Source organism: Plasmodium gaboni, chromosome 12 (genome assembly GCF_001602025.1).
Source record: "Plasmodium gaboni strain SY75 chromosome 12, whole genome shotgun sequence".
Lineage (NCBI taxonomy): Eukaryota > Apicomplexa > Aconoidasida > Haemosporida > Plasmodiidae > Plasmodium > Plasmodium gaboni.
This window is the reverse complement of record NC_031492.1, coordinates 1470202-1494176: the sequence shown is the minus strand read 5'-3', so window position 1 is coordinate 1494176 and position 23975 is coordinate 1470202. Positions and strand designations below refer to the sequence as shown.

The 23975-nt window shown below is 18.0% G+C and overlaps 4 protein-coding genes across 4 annotated transcripts; all 4 read left to right on the top strand.

The window, feature by feature from the left end:
• Positions 1–330: 330 nt before the first annotated feature.
• Positions 331–1593, top strand: PGSY75_1241500 (hypothetical protein; the record flags this gene model as incomplete). The annotated part of the gene is made up of 1 exon (XM_018786973.1): positions 331–1593. One exon carries the CDS (start codon positions 331–333, stop codon positions 1591–1593), a length of 1263 nt encoding a protein of 420 aa, XP_018640838.1.
• A 5253-nt stretch (positions 1594–6846) lies between these two features.
• On the top strand, positions 6847–12852 carry PGSY75_1241400 (putative RNA-binding protein; the record flags this gene model as incomplete). Its single annotated transcript, XM_018786972.1, has 1 exon — positions 6847–12852. One exon carries the CDS (start codon positions 6847–6849, stop codon positions 12850–12852), a length of 6006 nt encoding a protein of 2001 aa, XP_018640837.1.
• Positions 12853–13801: 949 nt separating this feature from the next.
• PGSY75_1241300 (hypothetical protein) lies at positions 13802–15472 on the top strand (the record flags this gene model as incomplete). The annotated part of the gene is made up of 1 exon (XM_018786971.1): positions 13802–15472. One exon carries the CDS (start codon positions 13802–13804, stop codon positions 15470–15472), a length of 1671 nt encoding a protein of 556 aa, XP_018640836.1.
• Positions 15473–16727: 1255 nt separating this feature from the next.
• PGSY75_1241200 (hypothetical protein) lies at positions 16728–23887 on the top strand (the record flags this gene model as incomplete). The annotated part of the gene is made up of 3 exons (XM_018786970.1): positions 16728–16782; positions 16976–17078; positions 17278–23887. 3 exons carry the CDS (start codon positions 16728–16730, stop codon positions 23885–23887), a joined length of 6768 nt encoding a protein of 2255 aa, XP_018640835.1.
• Between the last annotated feature and the right edge of the window lie 88 nt (positions 23888–23975).

Genomic DNA, 23975 nt, shown 5'->3' with positions numbered 1-23975 from the left:
TGCATATTTTTTTTAAGGGTAAAAATAATTACCCTTTTAAAAACACACCATTAAAATATAAAATAATAAATAAATAAAATATTACATATGAAATATATAATATATAATTAATAATTATATTATAATTTTTTTTTTTTTTTTTTGAAGAAGAAGAATATATTCGACAAGAAATTCAAAAGGATTATATAATAATATATAATATTATACAAATAAATGTCATAAAAAGAGGCTTATTTTATTACAAGCAAATTATTATATATATATATATATTTATTTATTTATATATTAAAAACAAAAGTAGAAGAAGAATAAGAAAAAAAAAAAAAAAAAATGAATAAAAAATTAGAAAAAGGTTTTTCTTTTATTCGAAATTTCGCTGAGAAATATAAAAATGTTATTTTTCAAGGCTTCAAAAAAAGAACTGTGAAAACAATTAATAAAAAGAATCGAAAGAAAAAAAAACAAAATGTAACAAATATAGTGGACTTAAAAGTCGAAAATCCATTTATAAATGAGGAGAAAAAAAGGAAATTGGATAGTTTTTTAATGGATCAAGAAAATGAATTGGATTTGCAGGAAAATTACACCTTATTTAATAAATATAATATGACTTCAGATAATTTATTTTTCAATTCAAAAAATGATAATATATATAATAATTATAATAATACAAGTGGAACATTTTTGAAATCATTGAATATAGAAAACAAAAATGGGGATTTAAATGATGATAAAATAAAAATTAATTATCTTGACTCTTTAAATTCATTAGAGTTAAAAATTAAACAAGAAATTAAACAAAACAATGAATTATTATCAAAACAAAAGATGATGGAATTAAACGAATATCATTATAAAACACATAACAACGGGAAAAAAAGTGGAGTACGCGTAAAAAGAACTAATTCACATTTAAATAAGGATTCAAATAGAATATATAAAAGACGAAAAAATAATGATAATGAATCACAAATAGACAATGTAAGTACAAAATCTAAGAATAAGAAAAGAAAAAAAGCATATCCTCATAAGGAAAAAAGTTATAGTAATAATAGCAAAAATATAAACAATAATTCAAATATGGATTCTAAACAAATAAAAGGAACGTGTTTGATACAACATAACGATAAAATGATAAAAACAAATCTGTCAGATAATAAAAACTCAAAAATAAATACAGAAAATATATTACTTAAAAACAATGAATTAGTTCAGGAAAATGTGGAGAATAATTTAGTTTTTGGTAAAGATATATATGAAAATATGAATGATATGTTTCATAAAGTTTTTGAAGTAAATCAAGAACATAATAAAAATGAAATTACAAAAACATCAATTAATAATTTAATGGATAAAGAAAATATTAATATGTCACGTAATATAAATGTTAATAATATTGATAATAATCATATAAATGATAATCATAATGATAATGAAAGTAATATAAAAGAAGTTAAATCAAATACAGATCAAAAGGATTTGGATCTTTTTCATAAAAATTTAAATAATAATGGAACACCTTTTAAAGAAGATAATACGTTCGATATATTTTTCAATGAACCATTAGAAACTCCATCTATATTTCAAATGTAATAATAATATATACAAAACTCTGATTTGTCATAAGAAAAAAAAAAACTAAAATAAAAAATCAAAGAATTAAATTATTATTACAAATTAACACTATTTTTATTTGAATAATACATAATAGGAATGTTTTTATATGTTATGCTCCTTTTATTTTATATTATAAAAATCTTGAATATATTTGATATTATTATTATTATATATAGTTATAATTATTTTATATATATATATATGTATACATATAAATTTTTTTTTAGTACATAATTTGTTCTATTTTTTTATGATACAGCTTTATATATGTATTTTTTTTTTTTTTTTTTTTTTTTGCTATTTTTGTTATTAAAAATAAGAATACCAAATAATATTAACTTCTTAATTAAAATAAAATAAAATAAAAGTATTTTTGCATGTAACCAATATATGTGTATATACAAAACACATAATATATTATATATGAAAAGAATTCTTAGATGTATATATACACATTTTATTAATTACATACAGGATTGAGTAAATTATAATGCTGTTGATATAATCATAATTGAGAAATAAAAAAATGTTAATGAGATTATATATATATATATATATATATATAAAGAATACTACAATTTTTTCTATTTTTTATATTATTTGAATAATTTTATTAGAATACCAAATGTTATCTATTTCATATAACATTTAAAATAAAAAAGAAAAAGAAAAATATTTAAATAAATAAATATATATATATATATATTTTTTATTTTTATGTATAAAATATAACATATTCATTTCACTTTAAATATGAAAATGCTTATTTTAATATTATACACATGTATTACTTCCATTATATCACAAAATGAGCTTTATATTCAAGAAAATATATTATTTATGTAAGCAAATTATATATACATATATATATGTGTATGAAATAATTTAATATTTATGAGATCTACATATGCACATTAATGAGAATTTTTTTTTTTTTTTTTGTGTACAACCCCCAATTATAGGACTTGAAGAAAAAAAAAAAAAAAAAAAATTAAAAGTATAAGTAAATTTTTAAAGTGTATCTTAAATGTATTTTCGCATAAAAATATTCACTCCATATTATACACACACAAATGAAGAAAATACATAAATATATCCAAGATAAAATTAATTTTTTTTTTCTTTCTTTTTGGCTATCTATAAATATTTATATGACATTATTTATGAACACGTTCAGAATTTTTATTAATTATATATATATATATATATTATACAAGTATAAAGTATATGCTAGCTACATTATATAACAAGCATATATCTTATGCGTATGTACTTTTGTTTATTATTTTTTTTTTTTTCCCTTAATAGCCAACCAAAATTTTCCCATAACTGTACGTCTGATCATTAAAAAAAAAAAAAAAAAAAAAAAAAAAGAAAGTTATATATTTTAGCGTAAATAAAAAAATATAATGTATATAGGTCCATTTTTTATTTTATATATTTAAAATAATATGTTACTTTTTATATTTTTGTATATTGTATTTTTTAAATTATATTTTATTTTTAACTTTATTTTCTTCTATTAATTTATACAAATGCTTATAATCCTGTAATTGTATCAATGACATTTTTATAATGTAATTTCATAAACATAAGAATATTCTTATTTTATTTTAATCATTATTTATATATAATATATTTTTTTAATTATTTATTCTTTTCATTTTTTATCTTGAGAACAATTTATAAAACTGTTTACAAATTTTATTTTCCATAATTTTTTTACAATATATATTTTTTTACACAATTTAAATATAACTTATGTTCCTTTTTTTTTTTTTTTTATTTCGTGATGAAATATTTATGATATTTTACTTATTGTATATAATTGTCGATATATTATATATATATAATATAAAAGATAGAAGAAATTTTAAGTTATGATATATGATATTATACATAAAATAAGTATATATACATAATTTAGTTTATATAAGTAATATTTATGTATACATATTTATTTTGAAATATTATTTTCATAACTATACTTAAGTTATGCATCTTCTTATAAGAAGTAACATGTAGACATATGTATATATATATATATATATATATATGTATACCTTTTTATACTCATACATTTGAACATGTTATTGTTTAAAACCAATACATGAATTCTTTTAAATATACATTTTTGCGCATAAAATCATAGAAGATTATATTATTAATAAATTTATTATTTTTGTCAAAACATTTAAATGAAATTTTTTTATACTAGTGTAATAGAACATTATTATGCTTGAACAAATAAGAGTTATATTGTAACAGTAAAAGTATACATTGTTTTCCTTGGAGATTATTCTATATAACTGTGTATATATATAATGATGTAGTATTATATATAGAATACATGAATTTTATTATTTTATCTTTATTTTTTTCATGTATCTCTTTTTTATAGTAATTGATAACTTATAGTATGTTTTGATATATATTTATGGAATGTGTGAATTTTCTTTTTTTCTTTTTTTTTTTTTCATTATATTTATTATCTTTTCAGTATATAAAATGAACGTATATCTTTATTATTATTATTTTTTTTTTTAATTTTAATTATATATGTATATAGTTAAAAAAATATATTTCTTGTTGGCATTATGTATATAAACACATATAAATTTTTGCATGATATATTATATATATACAATAAAAAATATATATGTATTTATGAATAATATATAATTTTTTTCATTTATATTTTTATACAAAAAAAAAAAAAAAAAATGTTGTAATATTCTTTTTGTGTACTATATAGTAAAAATAAATTTCTATATATATATATATTAATAAAATGAAATTATATTTATTTTTATAGGACAAATTCATGTAATGTGCATATAAATAATAAAAAATATATATTTAATATTACACTTATATATACAATAAATTTATTCAAGAAAATTTTTTTTTTTTATTACTTAACTATAACAATTACATGTATGTTTTATTATTTATGTAGATATAAATTGAGTTAATATTTTTTCGTGTACTTGAAAATATATTTTTTTGAATTTTTTACAAAAAAAAAAAAATAAAATAATAATAATAAAAAAAATACATACATACATATATATATTATATATATATAAATTTAATATTCTTTAAATAATAAATAATTATTCATTTATACATATTTTATTTTTTTGGTAAAAATTTTAATACACTTCAAAAATTCATGGATGAAAAATAGAATAATTTTTTCTTTATTTTCAATATAGATGATACATCTTTATATATTTATTTATTTATGGAGTGTAAATTCTTTATATATTTCTTTAATATTTGACATGTTATATCTTTTTTACTAAAAAAAAAATATATAAGTTTTTATGAGATTATATTTCTATAAAAATTTATTTTATTTTTTATTTTTTTGTCCATTTTTTTTTTTTTTGCGTAATATTTATATTTTAACTATATTTAGATTAAATCTAAAATTCATAATGAAATGTATTTTAACTGAAATATTAGGAGAAAATATATATATATATATATATATATATATATAATTATGCATGTATTTATGTAGTAATTACATCTATATATGTTTTTTTCTTTTTTACTTTTTTTGTTTTTTTTTTTTTTTTTTCTTTTTTTTTTTTTTGGAGAAAAAAATAATATTACGTTCATTCAAATATCTTTAGATAATTTTTTTTATTTTTACTAATTAATATAATTATTATGTATTAACAATGCTTAAATTTTGTAATTTTTAATGTATAAGTACAGAAAATGTGTAGATACTAATATTTATATTTTTTTATTGAGAGATTCTGAAAATGAATTATGAAATATAAGTGTAAAATTTTACAGCAAAAAAAGTAAAGATTAATATAAATATATATATAATATTGTATATATTTTATTTTTATTGAAAAAAATGAAATCTTATTTTTTGTGAATATCTATATGAGTACTTTTTATGTCAATTAATTTATTATATTCATTTATTTTTTATAGGACCTTCAATTTTAAGACTTATATATATACTTTATTATTGAGCTTTAATAATATGAAAATATATATTTCAATGAAATATATTTAAGTATATATATATATATATATATATATCTTGTATTATTATATATGTTGTTGCTTTATCTATTTAAAGACTCATAAAGAAAAAAAAAAAAAAAAAATTAACATTAAATAAATAATTACAATAATTAGATAATTATTATTATATATATAAAGTGCTTATTGATTTTTTTATATGATATCATAAATTTAAAGTAAATGTTCGTGTATGTGGAGAATAGCTTATATATTATATCTATGATATTATATATGTAATATAAAACGAATTACAAATAATTATTTTCAAATATAATTTATAGTAGTATATACAATTTGAGAAGTATGTATATATATGTATGAAACTTCCTAATTTTTTTTTTGGAATAAATTTTTATGCATAAAATTAATATATACATATATATATACATATATATATATATATATATATATATATATATATGTCTTATGAGTTGACTAAATAATTTTGAGGTATTCCATTAGAACACTTATTTATATATAGTTCTATATATATTTATAATTTGAATCCAGAATATATATCAATTTTGTTTATTATTATTATACATTTTTATCACCCAATAGAATAAATTTATAACTTACATATTGTCTAGTAAAGAAAAACTTTTGGAATATCTCTATATAATGTAATATATAAAAAAATTGAAGAAAAAATGGTAGCAGTTTATGTAATATTGTATATGTATTAAAAAAACTACTAATGTGCAGATTCATAAATATAAGATATATTTTTTCTTTTTAGATTTTTTGGTACACATAAAAATATTATATTATTAACATATATATATATATATATATATGTATTGAAAACAATTTAAGGAGATGTTTATAGAGATAAGAATGGATTGAGTATTCTGATTTTATAAAATGTATATATATTAATATTTTTTTATTCATTTTTATTTGTACATAATTATATGAAATTAAAAATTTTTTATTTTTTATTTAAGAAATACACCAATTTTGCCACTCCTGTACATATATTGAAAAATATATACAATATGTATATGTACATATATATATTATTACAATTATATGTAGCCATAAAATTAAGATATGAATATATTCGTATAATATATAATAATATTTTATAATATATATATATTACATTTATATATGCATATATTTTTTATAGCCGTATAAATATTTATTTTTCCTTTTCATTATAAATAAAGAATGAATAAAAATACACTATCAAATAATATACACGATAAAAATTACAAATACTCAAAAAATAGACAAGCAAGTAATGATGAGATGGCATACATTACAAATGAAGAAATAAATATGAACAACTCCCATGTTGTAAAAGAAAAAAGTAGTGACTGTAATAAAGATGGAACTACATTTAAATTGGTTGATAAAAATAATAATGATATGTTATTGAAAGATGAAACCAAGGAATATACTCCTAAAAGTAGTAATAAGGATACAGTATTTTTAGGTGAAAAGGGTAATAGGTATTTAGAAAATACCATAACAAATAGGATAGATATACCCTTAAATAGAAAGAATATTAGTTCAATAAACAATAATAATAATAATAATAATAATAATAATGATAGTATAAATTTTAAAAATAAAGTAGATAATAATTCTAGCCTTTATAACACAGCAATATACACAAACTATGATAATATAGGATGTACTAGGGATGATATATATAATAATAACTGCATAAATAATATTGATAATGCTAAAAGTAGGGATAATAATAATTATATTAAGAGTAATAAAATTATAAAGCGCAAGAAAAATAAAATTATGTATTATAATAATACTCACAACAATCATGCTATTACACAAAAAAATGGATATGATATTCAAGAAACATGTAATTCATTAGATATCATTGATAAGAATAAAACAGAAGGAGTATATAATAATGATGAAACAAATATGGAATGTATTGAAAATAAATTGGAAGATGTATATAATAACTCGAATATATGGGATAAGGTGAATGTATCTTTATCTAACTGTAAGTTATCTGAAGGAGAAAATGAAAAACGATCGGAGGAATTTTATTTAAATAATTTGGTTTCTGACAAAATTGATATGAATAACACTTGGAATATAAACAACATGAATAATAATATGATGTATTCAAATAATTTGGGATATGAGGAAAAGAATTATCATGTACCTAAAGAAAATTATAAAAGATGGACAGATGAATATAATATAGATGAAACGTTTATTAAAAAAAATGATTTGGAAAACATAAACCCTGAAATAATAATAAGCAATTATAATAATAATAATATACATAAGACAAGTGAAAACATGGAAAATATTAAAAATAATAATAATTATATAAATGATCGGGGTACAATTAATGGTGATAATTTAAAAAAACCTACAAATGATAATATGTATCATAATGAATATAATAAAAATAAAAACGATGATAATACCAAGTATAAAAATAATAGGAACTATAGGAACAAATATATGAATAAGAAAAATAATAAAAATAAAACTAAAAATAATTCTAATAATAAAAGTGAATGTATAAATGATGGAACGAATTGTTCTCTCTATGATAGTATAAATAGTTATAATATAAATAATAATAATAATAATATTAATAATAATAATGTTGAAAATGTCACAAATATATTTAAAAACACTCAGTTTTCTCATTTTACTATGAATGAGAATAATATCAGAGAAGATAATTCTAATATTCCTGTTCATACAAATAAGTATCGTTTAATGCAAAAAAATGTAAATGACATTATTAATTTTAATATATCAAAGAATAATAGTACAAACGAAAGTAATATTCTGGTAGATAATATGAATGATAATTTAAAAGAAAAAAATGATATGCCAGATGATATAGATAAATTTCTTTTTAATCAAAATGATAACATATCAGTGGATGGTAGTAAATATATGATGAATAATTTAGAAAAATGCAAAACATTTATGGAAGGAGAAAAAGAAATAAATGATGTAATTGAACATATAAGTGAAAAGGAAAATATTGATACAAAAAAAAAGTATAGTAATAAAAAAAAAAATCATGTACCTAATTTAAATAATACATTTAATACTTTGAAAAATAATATATATCATAGTGTAGACCAAAAGGATGAGGAAAAATTGGGATCTAATATAATTAATAATATGAATAGTGATATTAATAATAATAAAATGAATGCTAATGGTAATAGTAATATTAATGGTAATATTAATGAAAGTGGGAATATTTTAAGTGTGAATATTTCACAACATAATAATTTAATAAATGATATGAATTCTATTGTATCAAATGAGTACACATATATGAATGAAAAAAAGGATGAGAATAATAAAGTACCTTATAATTTTCAAATGAGAAATATAGAGGATAATTCTTCTTGTAGGAATAACATAAATGATGTTAATTTATTTGGGAATAAAACGTATATAAATGTACCAAATAATATGGTTACAAAAATGTTTAATGATACAAATAGGTCTACTAATAATAATATGAATAGTGAATCACATATATATGAAAATGCCCCAAGTTTTAACACTTCTCTGGTTGTGACAAAAGCAAATATGCAAGATAATATAAATAATAATATGAACATTATACATAATAATAATAATAATAATGGAGCACATTTTTTTAATGGTGGAAATAATTCTGTTCATGTCAATTATACGAAGAATACATCAAATGAAAAAGATGCTTTTAATAGTAGCGTTTCAAAAAAAACCTTAAACGAAAATATGAGTATAGAGAGACCAGTTATATTAAATAATTCACAAATGTTGGAAGCATTTATTCAAGGAAGATTATGTTTAAGTTGTGATTCGTTAGATCATCCTATGCCATTATGTCCCAATAATTCTTTCGTATGCCCTAATTGTCATAACGTTTCACATAGAGGAAATGATTGTCCTATGAAATGCCGTTTTTGTTTAAAATACCACATGGGTATTTCCATAATGGACTGTTTAAAAAAAGCAAGGATACAAACTGAGAAGAATAATTCTAATCATGATAAGAAGGATAATCATAATAATAACTGTAGTAGTAGTAGTACTAATAATAATATGAATAAAATGAACAAAACTTCAAAAAGTAATGATGAAAAAGTTAATATAGGTCCACGATTTGATATTAGTACAAGGCCTGATAATTCATACGGTAGAAGTGTTTATGTATCTAACTTAAGTGAAGACATTTCAAATATACAATTAAGAGATACTATAAATTTACATCTAGATAATGGTTTTGTAGTAAATATAGACAGACAAGATGGATATGCTTTTGTGGAATTATCAAATTTATATTCTACCTTTCAATTAGTACAAAAAACTGTTAGTATTAATTTTAAGAAATTAAAAATCCAATTCAAAAAAACTGGGCAGTTTTTAATACCAGATAATCTTTCACAAAGTTTTGGAAATATGAAAAATTTTAACATGAACATTAATATGAATAATATAAATACTATGAATAATATGAATAATATAAATACTATGAATAATATGAATAATATGAATAATATAAATACTATGAATAATATGAATAATATGAATAATATGAATCATATAAATACTATGAATAATATAAATAATAATAGCCATAATGATAATAATATAGTCGAATATAACAATAAAAAATCTTTAATTGGTCCCAGTAATATTCTTTCCAAAAATATACCAAACCATATGATAAATAAAAACTTGTCGAACAAAGGTGCAACCTTTATAAATATTCCAACTAATAGGAGCAGGCAATATAATAATAGAAGTGCAAACAATAAAGGTAATATGGGAGCAAACAAACAATACAATAACAAGAATAATAATAATAATAATAATAAAAAGAAAACTAATACTAATATGAATACAAATCATAATAATAAAAGTAACCAAATTAACAATATAATTAATAATAATAATATTAATATTAATAATATTAATAATATTAATAATAATAATAATATTAATTTTAATCAATTTTGCAATAATAATATTATGAGTGTAGAAAGTTCTAACATAGCAAAATTTACAAACAGCCATTCATTTAATGCAGATACATTCCTTGAAGGTAAAAATAAAAATATTTACAAATCTTCTCATTCAAAATGTTCAAAGAATACATCTTATTTTCTTAATAACCAACAAAAACAGTTTCATACAACAGAATTACAAAAGATACATCAAAATTCAATCGAACCAAGTGAAGAAGTCAAAAAAAATGAGAGTAAGGAAAATATTAAAAAAAATTTTACATGTAGTAATTCATTTGGTAATGAAATCAATAAATATCATATTGCTCAAAAAGAGAATAACAAAATTTTAGCAGAAAATAATTACCAGAAAAATAGGAATTCATACAATGTTAATACGATAATATTAGATCAAAATAAAACTTGTCAAGGTAATAATTTATATGGTTCTATGGAATATAAGATTAACATGGAGAATAAAAATATTTTTTCAAATGAATGTAATATTTCATATGATAATAATTTTATATATAATTATAATTTTTCTAATGATAATAAAGTTCCTTATAAATGTAGTACCTATAATAATTATAATTTCAATAATAATAATAATATTAATAATATTGGTTATCAAAATTATTATGGCACCACTTATAACCATGGATTGCCAAAGGTTAACGAAAATACTGATAATTCATCTAGTGACATTCCTTTTAAAAACCATGATAATAAGATGATAAATGATTATATGAATTCAAATACGAATACAACAGCCTCAGGATTTTGTCCAAATACCTTATTTACAACTAATGACATAAGTAATAAATTAATGAATCAAGAAGTTAATATATATATGAATATATCGAATAAAGAAAATGGACAAATAAATAAAAATATGAGAAATGAAACCAATAAGACTATGGAAACAATTACTACATCTTCTGATAATATAATGAATGCATCTTTTTTTAATACTATGTTATATGTCAAGGAGGATTATGTTGAAAAATGTGATGAAGGAAACCATACCATTAACTGGATGGGGTATACTGGAATAAATAATAATAATAATGATAATATAAATATAATGAATAGTAAGAATAATATGGATAATATGAACAATATGAACAATATGAACAATATGAATAATATTATTTATAAAAATCCTCAAAGGAATTATATGAATAATAATGACATAGTTGTTAATACTTTGAATACATTTCCTCATGAGAATAAAAACATATCTCCAAAATATATGAACGAAAAAGAAAATGATGAATTTGAATATAATACTCATTTGAATATAAAAAGTATTCTAGATGATGCGATAGAAATTAATCAGAACACAATAGATTACGATCAATACAATTATTATGATAATATCACAAATTTTAACAATAACAATAATAATAACATTGACAAATATACTATTCAAAATGATGTGGATCAAAATACAGTTACGAATTATAATACATCAAATTATAATATACAGATGAAAGAAGAAAATAATTATAAAGAAAATGATTTATTATATTATAATAATTGTGATAAAACAAATATCAAAAATGAGGAAAGTATATATATAAATAAAAATATATGGAAGGACAAAATTGATAATTCTTATAATATATGTAATGATATGTTTTTTGGAAATAATGACATTTATGATATCTTTTCAAATTTTAATTCAATCAAAATGTATGAAAATAACATGGTAAATGATAATACTATTGAAAAAATAGGAAAGCATGTGAATATTGATAATATTATGAATGAAACTATTACAGATCATATAGAAAATGACGGTACTATAGATCCTATAGAGAATGATATTACTATTGATCATACACATAATAATAATGGTGAAGATAATCATATCGAATATAATGACTCTTATATTTTTAAGAATAATATAAGATTGAATAATACAAGATTAAATAATGACACATGCCAAAATGTAGAAGATTGGAATAAAAACAAATTATCTGATATATTGAAAAAGAATGAGAATATAATGTTTCATGATAATAAAGATATGACAAATGAAAATGTTCAAAATCAAAAGGACATAGATGATCTTGAAATTTTAAATATTCCTTATATGAAAAATATGAAGGATAAAGAATTGGATGCAATCGAGCAGGATTTAGAAAGACACATCAAAGCCTTATGGAATATAAGAAAAATAAAGATAGTCAAATCTTACGACATTCAAAAATAATTCATTCAACATATATATATATATATATGAATTTATTTTTTCCACCTCAATATATTTTAATTAATATATATATATATATATATATATATATATGAATTTATTTTTTCGACCTCAATATATTTTAATTAATATATATATATATATTTATTTATTTATATATTTATTTTTTCATACTTTAATTAATATATTTAATTAATACACATATATTTATTTTTTCACTCTTTAATTAAGAATTTAAATTTATTCATATATATTTATTTTTTCTTTAATTCATAAATAAATAAATAAATATATATATATATATATATATATATATTACACTTACTATTATGATATAATAATCGTTTATTAATATTTTATATTTTATTTTGATCATACATTTTTACTTTATATTTATTACCACACATATAAATATATATATATATATATATATATATAATGTTATTAATTATTAAACATAATATATAATATCTTATATTTAATTAAAAATAAGAAAAAATAAAAAAAAAAAAAAAAAAAAAAAGATTCAAATATATTAGTTATAAATATGTAGATAAAAAAAATTGTATAAATATTTATATAGTATAATATTTAGTGTTTCACTTTTTGTGGAAAAAAAAATATATAATTAATTTTATATACATTTTTAGTACGCATTAAAAATGTAAGATGAATTAAATATCATATGCGTTAATATATATATATTTAATATATATATTAAGTATATGGTATAATATATATGCGTGTATTCATTATATAAGTAAGAATAATAAATTAGCAAGTATAAAAAAGAAAAAAAGAGAAAGGCTTTTTCTTGTTTGTTTTTTTTTTTTTTTTATAACATATTCATTTTCAATTTCTAATATATATATATATATATATATATATATATATATATATATATATTTTCTTTTTATTTGTTCATATTTAATTTTTGTTTATTTTTAAAATGATTAGTCTTGTAAAACTGGGGAAGGTCATCAATTTGTCTCCAAGAAAGAAATTTTTTTTTTTTTTTAGAACAATCAAAGGACGAAGGAGAAAAGAGAAATATGAAGATTTAGAAAATAAGCATTTATATTGGTGTGTTAATAATATGAAGAAAGAATATTTAGATAAGGGTTCTGATGATTTAGTAGAAATAATAGAAAATGATGATATCGAAGAACAGCTTTCTGATATTGTTGGAATAAAAGCAAATATACCAAGTAATAGTTGTATCAATGAGAATGCAAAAAAGTTATATATTCATGAACAGAAAAAAAATGTTATAGAAAGATCAAAAATTGAAGAAATAAATAAGATTTTCAATCCTTCTTTGGATGTGTTAAAAGATAAAGAGTTAGATTTTTCAAGTGATGCTGATAATTATTTAATAAGAAAGGAGATAGAAAATAGAACGGATAATATAATCAAAAATAAAAATAATAATAATAATAGTAATAGTAATAATAATAATAATAGCAATGATAATAATATTAATTGGGATGGTCACTTTTTTGATATAAAAGAAGGAAAGGAAAATATAAATAATAATATGAGTAAAAGTGTGAATAAATTATCAGATAAGAATTCTAATAATACTTTAGTTAATAATACATATGATAATATGATACAAAATTGTAATAGTAAAACTGATATTAATATGGATAAAGAATATTGTAAAAATGAGAAGAATGATAATATGGATGATTATAATTTTATGAATGTTGATAACGATCAAAAGAGTAATTCTCTTTTTGATTATGAAAGCTTGAAAAGTAAATCAAATTATCAAGATTTAACACATGCAGAATATGATTATATGAATAATTTATATCTTAAAAAATGTGATTTAGATAGAAAAATCAGATGGTTCAAAATGAATAATATGCTGAATCCAGTAAAAGAAGCGAAAAGTATTATAAATTCTTTGAAATTAAGTAAAGAAGAAAAGAAGAAAAATAATAATGAAGAGAATGATGACCCCTTTCTTATTAAAGAAGATATAAAACCTTATTATCAAGATGAAGGTAGATTTTCTAATAAAATTGAAAAAATATGTGAGCAAAATCAATATGATGAAATTGTATCAAGAATACGAATGAAAATAAGAAAAGAAAAATTAGAAAATTCAAAAATAATAAAAGAAAAAATACCTAATGTAGCTAACCATATATTAGATCCTATAAAATATCATGTAAATAGAAGAAGAATAAGAGTAGAAAAGCTTTTACATACACATTTAGAACAATTATTAAATTGTAATAATTCATATTTTAGATTTTATCTTTTAAATGGTTTGTCTATTTCTATTCATCATCTAGAAATGAAATCTACACGATCCATGTGTAAAATTGTATATTCCTTGTTAAATAAAAATGTCACACATGATATGATAAAAGACAAATTAGAGAAAGTCGCATTTGTATTAAGAAAATTATTAGCAAGAAAATTACAGTTAGGTTATACACCTCCTTTGAAATTTATACCTTTAAGTGATCAACAAGAAAAAAATATTAAGCATATACAATATTATAAATTATATTCCAAATATAATCATCCTTCATATATATCTGATAAGAAAGATCAAACTACTAATTTAATTGACTTTTATAATAAAGACTTGGCAGGATTTTAAATAATAAATGGGAAAGCAAAGATATATATTTGAAATATGGTGATATTATATATATATATATATATATATATATATATATATATATATGTATATGTGTATTTTTTTTTTTTTTTTTTTTTTTTTTTTGTTATTTTATTTTATTTGAATTTTTTCTTTTCTTTTTCTTTAATTTTTTTTTTTTGTACCCAAAATAAGATTCTTTGTTTCTCCTTTAACAAATTAAAAGAAAAGCAAACTTTTATATATAATTCAAATGTTGTCGCAATTTTTTTATTGCATATATTACATTTACTTAAGTTATCCTTTAAAATTATTATATTCATATTTTATTTATTTTTTTCAATTTAAGACAAAAGAAATTTCTATGGAATTATGCTATTTTTTCATATTTCACGTATAAAATATACTATTTTTTTTTTTTTTTTTTTTTATATATTTGGAAATCTAATGTATTTTTAAATGTTTAAAAAATTGAATACTTACATATTTTTATACTTTTTTACTTTTAGTTCTTTATTTTAAAATATATAACTTTAAAAAATATTAAAATATTACGATGGATAAAAAAAAAAATATATTATATATATTTAAATTATATCCTGAATATATAAATAAAATATAAATAAATATATATATATATATATATATATATATATATATATATATATATAATATGAATAATATATAAAATTATAAAAAAAAAAATCTCATAAAATTTCAAGTGTATAATTATATATATATATTTAGTTATATATGTATAGTATATATTAATATAAAATAAATAAAATTTTTATATTTATAACTATTTTATTATTTTTTTTTTTTTTAAATATATATATATAAATGTACATAATATTTGTTTATAAAGAATGGCTTATATTTTATTTTGACTTAATTTAGATTCATTTTAAGAATAAATGTGGGAATTATAATATAATAATATTATAAGCATATATATTATATTTTTCACCTTACATAATATATATATATATATATTTATTTATTTATGTAATTATTTTTTTTCTCTTTCTTTTTCTTTTTAATATGTTTCAAAAAATTCCCATGAAAGTAATTTTTTTTTGAATATAATATTTTAAAAGGAGAAAGAAAAAAAAAAAAATAAAATAATAAAATTATTATAAGAAGAAAGGACTATATATTTTAGTTTCCTTATCAAGAGAAGTAGAAAAAGTAAAGATTAAAGATTATTGAATATTCTCAATATTCAATATTTTTAAGAGAAAAAAAGAAAAAAATGGAGAAACAGAAGCTGTTAAATATTTTACAAAGGGAGTTAAAAGAATATGGAGGTAATTAATAATATAAGGACAAAAAATGAAACAAAATAAAATAAAATGATTATATAATTATATATTTATGCGAAATTTTGTATATATATATATATATATATATATATATATATATATATATATATATATATATTTATTTATTTATTTATTTATTTATTTAAATATGTATATTATATTTACCTTTATTTTTTAGATGAAGAAATGCTATCGTGTTTTCATCGATTTTATGAGTCTATTGACGCAAATGAAAATGAGCATTCTAAAAAGTTTTTCAATGAGCTGATTCAACAAATGAAGTAATTTTAAAAAAATAAAAAAATTGAAAGAATAAGAAAATAGTACTTAATAATATATATGATCCGTGTTTTTTTTTGTTTTTTGAATAAAAATGTTGATAAATTTGGGGTTTCTCAAGAATTACATACATACATACATATATATATATATATATATATATATATTTATATATATGTATATATAATTTTTTTGTTGTAGGAAGCTATTTATTATTTATCATAAAAGAAATAAAAGGGATTTGATTGAAAAGATAAAGAATTTTTTTAAAGAAGAAAGTAATGAAGTAAATATTATAGATGTTGAAAATAATGATAAAGATAATGATAGTAATTTTAATTATGAAGATGATTATTTTACAAACAATGAAGATATAAATATAAATGATGATGATGATAATAATAATAATAATAATAAAGTAAGAAGAAAAGGTAAAAGAAGCAAAGATCCAAAAGACATGAAGTTACCTCACTTTAAAAATCATTATTCTTTTCTATCTACAAATTTATTTGATAATATAAATTTACATGATTTAAAAAATAATGTTTATGAATATGACATTTTTAAATTATATAATACTCATGTGGAAATGATATTATTAGAAGATAATAAGGATATAACAATAGATGATGAACCATATTTTTATGAAACCTTTGAATATTTTTTTAATGTATTATGCTTATTATATTTTTTAAAAAATATATATTTTGATTTAAATTATAAAACAAATGAAAATTCTTATTCTTTTCTTTTTAAAGGTTTTGAAGAAAGGAAAAATAAAGTTTTAAGTTATTTTTTTATTTTAAAAAAATTGAAAATACATAAATTAATGGATAATGAAGTTATCAAAATTTTCTGTAATTTTTTTCAATATATATATATAAATGAATATTTGATTAGAAATATATTTGATGTATCTATGAATAGTTTTATTTATACAGCTGTTAAAAATTTTCAAAAAAAATATAAAATGGATAATATCTTAGTATCATTACAATCTTTAACAGATGCAGATTATTCAGAACAACAACAAAAACAAACAATTAATAATGATTCTGAAAAAGTTATTTGTGATCATACAACATATGTTAATAATACATCTTCAAAAAATTCCATAAGTGATTATAATATATGTGTCAATAAGTCAACAAATGAATTGACAAGTTGTAATAATAATAATAATAATAAAACATTAGAAAAGTCAGAAATATCTGGAAATGAAATTATATGTCAGGAGAGCATTCCAAATAATAATAAGATAAATAAAATGAACAACAGTACTATTAATAATAATAATAATTATTATAATAATAATTATAATAATAAGGTTAATAATAATCTTTTTAGTAATAACTATTGTGTGAAAAATAGTCCAAATCATGAAGATTATTTAAATAAAGAATTAAATAATTTCTTTATTACACATAATCAAAATAAAGGTAATAAACATTCCTTTATTGATATTATATATAATGATATTAATTTTGATAATATATATACAGATGAAATAATTAATTGTTTGTTTTATTTCTTTAATAATCCTTATCTTATTTTTACCTTTCATAAAAATGTGCTATATTATATTGAGAAAAAAAGTAGAGATGCCAATTTTTTTCATTCTTATAAAAATGCCATTGCTTTAATTAAATATTTAAATTATTGTGTAACTACGATTTCTATAATTTTCCATATTTTTGTAAGCGCAGGATTATTCTTTAATAAACATATTATGATAATAGAATCTAATAAATATCTAAACTTTTATAAACTATTAAACTTTGATAATCTTCTTGTAGATTCAGATATGTATGATCAAAAAAAGAAAAAAAAACAGAATCCATGCGAATATAATAATAAAAGGAATAATAGCATATATAATGTATCAAAACGTCGTAGTTCTACTCACATTAATTCATCACCTGGAATTCATGAAAAGGATGAAAATATAAAAAACAAAAGCCAAAAAAATGTGGAATCATTTGATACATTAAATGATAGTAGTTCATATAATGATGACAGTATTAATGATAATGAACTGGTAGTACATAGTAATCCATTCGATAAAAAAAATTACGGAAATTTAAAAGATAATAAATTTTATGATTTTAATATTATAAAATATTTAATGAAATATAAAAATGTTGTTAGTAATTTAAATCAGGATCATTTTAATAAAAAGGATTATTCCAATGAAAGTGAAGGAGAGGTTGATAATTTTGTTAATTTAGGTCATTCAAATGTGAATAGTAGAGGTAGTTACACCAGTAGTCAATATAATAAAGATGATGTAACTAATTCTTCTTATGATAATTCTAATTCATATTCTGATGAGGATTATAGTAATAGTGATACAAGTAAATTTGAAGAAAAAAGACATAAGAATTCATATAAAAATGTTAAATATAACAAATCAAGTGATGATTATGAAAATGATAGTAGTAGTTCAAATAATAATAATAATAATAATACATATAGTGATGATAATTTCAATAGTTATAATACAAATAGAAGAAATACACAAAGAAAAAGTAAAAAGATGAACAAGGAAAGATTCGAAAAAAAGAATAAAAAAATAAATCAAGAAGATTCTACAATGTCAGATGAATATAATATGAATAATGGTTTATATTCAAATGAGTATACTAATAGAAGTATATTTAATGATATATTACATAAAGCAAAAAAACGAAAACGATTTTATGATTTAATAAGTAATATAAATAGAATGAAAAATACATTTAATGTTAATAATATTAATAAAAATAAAAGTATTGATTTTAATTATATAGAAAATATTGATACTATATCATATTTTATAAGTATATATAATTCAGAACATATTTTCCAATTTGATTATTATTTTTTAAAATTTATTGCAGAAATATGTACAACATATAATAATTATATTAAATCATATTTAATTAATATAAATAATAATAGTAATCTGAAATATAAAAGGGAATATTTAGATAAGATAATAAATCAAATAGAAAATTTTTTAAATGAAGTAACTAAATTGATATATGTATATACATGGTGTATTTTATATATATTTGGTCATTCATATTCTTATGTGAAGTATGCAAAATATTTTTATCAGAAGAAATCTTTTTTCTTATTAGATAAAAAACCACATTTTATATTTAATCAGTTTAGTTATATTACTCAAGAATCTGATAATATTTCAAATAATAATAATAATATAAATGAAAAGAATAATATATATAAAAACAAAAATAATAATATAAATAATGAGGAGGAACATTTTGATTATCGTAAACATTTATATAATAATTATAATGATGATATACCTATGAATCATTTTTTTAATCCAAGTAATATTGTAGAAAATTTAAAATATAATTATGAATTAAAAAGAAATACATCAGAATTTGATAACTTTAATTTTAATAATTTAATACATATTTATAAAAATTCATACTTTCAAAATATTGTTGATAAATTACAATTGAATTTAAAATTTATTGACAATATTTTATTTACTTTAGATAATATATTAAAAAATAAAAAAAGGAAAAAAAAAAAATTTCTTAATTATTTATGTGTAAAAGATCAAAAGTTAGATGATATATGTAACTCTATAGATAATCTAAAAAGAAATATAAATAAATATAGAAAAACATTTCATTATTGTTTGAATTTTAATAATATAAAAAATGTTATTATGCTTACATTAGAAGAAATGAGTATGAGTTCTGATAAATTAGAATTAAATAAATTATTAAATGAATATTTAAATAAACTCGAAAGTAGAGGACAATTAAAAAAAAGACAAAAAAAAATAAATATCAAAATTATTGATAATAATATTATTCTTGATACAAATAATATAAAAAAAGAAAGAGAAAGAGAAAAAAGAAAAAGTGTAGAAAATTTTTTAAATAAAAAGAAATTTCTTAAATCATATATGGATATAAATGATATATCAAATCATTTAATAGATAAAAGAAGAAATAAAAGTATTAAAATGGGAACAACCAACACAAAAAACCACAGAACTAGTAGTAATGTAACTAATAGGAATCGTAGTCGTAGTATATTATCTAGTTCATTTTTAGAAAAAAAAGAAACAAACAAAAAATTTTCAATGAAAAGTCAAAAGAAATATAGTGAATATGTGAACACTAATAGGTCATATATAAAAAACAATTCACATATAAATAATAAATTAAGTATTTGTATGGATAATAATAAAAATGATGATATAAATAAAAGCTTTATCATAAATGATAATACAAATCGTGGTTCAATAACTAATAATAGTTATTATCATAAGAATAATAAAAAATATGAACATAGTGTAAATGATAAAAATGATATGTTAGAAAGATCAAGTAGGAGAAGTCATAATTATTATTCAAGTAGTGATGATAACAAAAGTGATAATTATAATATAAATGATAATAGTGATTATCATTATAATGATACAGATACGGATGAAGATAATGAGAATTCTAGTGATAATTACAAAAAAGGTGGTGATCAAAATGGTAACAATTTAAATAGTAATAATAATAATCATAATAATAATAATAATAAGAAGAAACAAATGAATGAACTAATTTTTAATAGTGAATATCATACAGAAAGATTAATATTTTTTTTCAATTTATTAAATGGAAATAATTTATTTTATTATTTATCATTACATTATTTAGTTAAGAATGAAAAGATAATGGAAATATTACATTTTTTACCATTAAAATATTTACTGGACTTATTAATATTATATGATTTAAAAGATTATATTAAATTTAAAACTATCATTAGAGTGTTCAGAATTATTTATGAATTTCAAGATTTTTCTCCAATTTTAAGAGAAGATATATTTTTTAATAAAAATAATTATTGTTTAGAAAATGCAGATTTTATGAATTATGAATTTTGGTGTACATTTTTAACAGTAAATAAAAAAGATCTTTCTCCCAAAAAAGCTTATGATGATGATAATTATAATAGTATTTTTATGGCTCTTAAACAAACAGCTATAATATATAATAATATGAATGATAAAAAAGAAGACGATTATGACGAATTAAAAAAAAGAGATGATTATTCAAATGATGATGATAATAATGATCATAATGATCATAATAATAATAGTAATTATTATAATGATGAGAAATATCTTCATATGGATCATAATTCTCATGATGTAAAGAAACATGGATTTTTTGTAGATTTAATAAAAAGAGTATTTTCTTTATTTAATTTTTCAAATACATTAAAAAGTTATCCTGTTTTATTAAAAGAACTATTACAAAAATTATTAATAAATATTATTGGAAAACATAGCTGTATAAATGATAATAAAAATTATAAAGGTTATAATAGTATCAAATATTATGCTTTAAAATTTGTATATAATAATTTAAAAAATTTAACATTCGAATGTAATACTTCTTCATATTATAGTTATACTATAAACAATCAAACAGAATTATATAATATTAGTATACATAATTTTATATTATATCATATATATGAATTAGGTATGAGAACGAAAGAACTTATTATAAAAAGTTCATGTTTTAAATTAATAAAATATTTATTAACTGAATATTATTATTATCCAGATATATTTAATGAAAAATGTCATGAATTAATTAATTCAGATATTAAAATAAATAAATTTTATATTAAAAATGTTATATTAGATTTTGTCTCATTCAATATTATGATATGTCATCTTCAAAGAGAGTTAACATCAGATTTGAATGTATTAAATAATTTAGATTTATTTAATTATTCTATAAAATCTATAGCAAATTATTTAATAGGTTATAAAAATAATTCTTTCTTTTTCTTGATTGATAAAAAAATGGTAAAAACATTATTAATCAAATTAACATTTATGATGCCCTTTATATATAAATTAAAAATACCTGCATGTGTTATTAGACTTTATATACGTGTTATTAAATCTTTGGATAAAGAAATTTTAGATACTATACACAATTCAAACAAAATAGATCTCATATATGATAGTTTGTTTTATATTATTGTAAGTCACTTTATATATTTCTTTTTAAATATGAACATTGAACTCGATGAGGAAGCATCCAATATTTTATCATGTAATTATAATAAAGGTGCCTTCCCAAAAAAATTTGAAAAAAATGACAATTATATTAAAATTACGAATGACACATCTGAGGAAAAAGAAAATGGAAATTCACAAGAGGATGAAGAGCAACTTTCTTGTAGAAATATTAATTCATTTGAAAAAAGTCTTGATGACGAAGAAGATAAAGATAATAAGAAGAAAGGAAAAGGTAAATTTTTATGTATTGACGATGAGTTCAATTTTGAGAAGAACGAGCAAAGTGAAATGGATCAAGAAAACGAAAGAGATGAACCCACTGCAGAAAATAAAAGTGAAGATAGTAGAAGTGATAATGATGATAGTCAACATAGTGACTATAGTAATGATAGTAATAATAGTAACAATAGTAATAATAGTAACAATAGTAATAATAGTAATAATAGTAATAATAGTAATAATAGTAATAATAATAGTAGCAATTCAAACAGCCAAAATGAAGATTTATCGAAAAATCAAATAAATGATGATATAAGTGCAAAAAATTTTAATAAATTATCAGATGTATTATATATAAGAAAAATAATAAATGAAAACAGTAATTTTAATTTAGAAAATAATTATTTTATAAATTATTCATTATACATTCTTCATAAAGAACATTATTCTATATATGTATTCTTCTCAACGTTTTTTAAAAATGCCTTAAAAGAATACAATGAAATATGTAAAAGTCAAAAAGTTTAAGCTTTTTTTAGCTATTATTAATACATCTGATAATTTATTAAAATTTTTTGCACTTATATCATCATTTATTTGATTTTTCGATAAATCT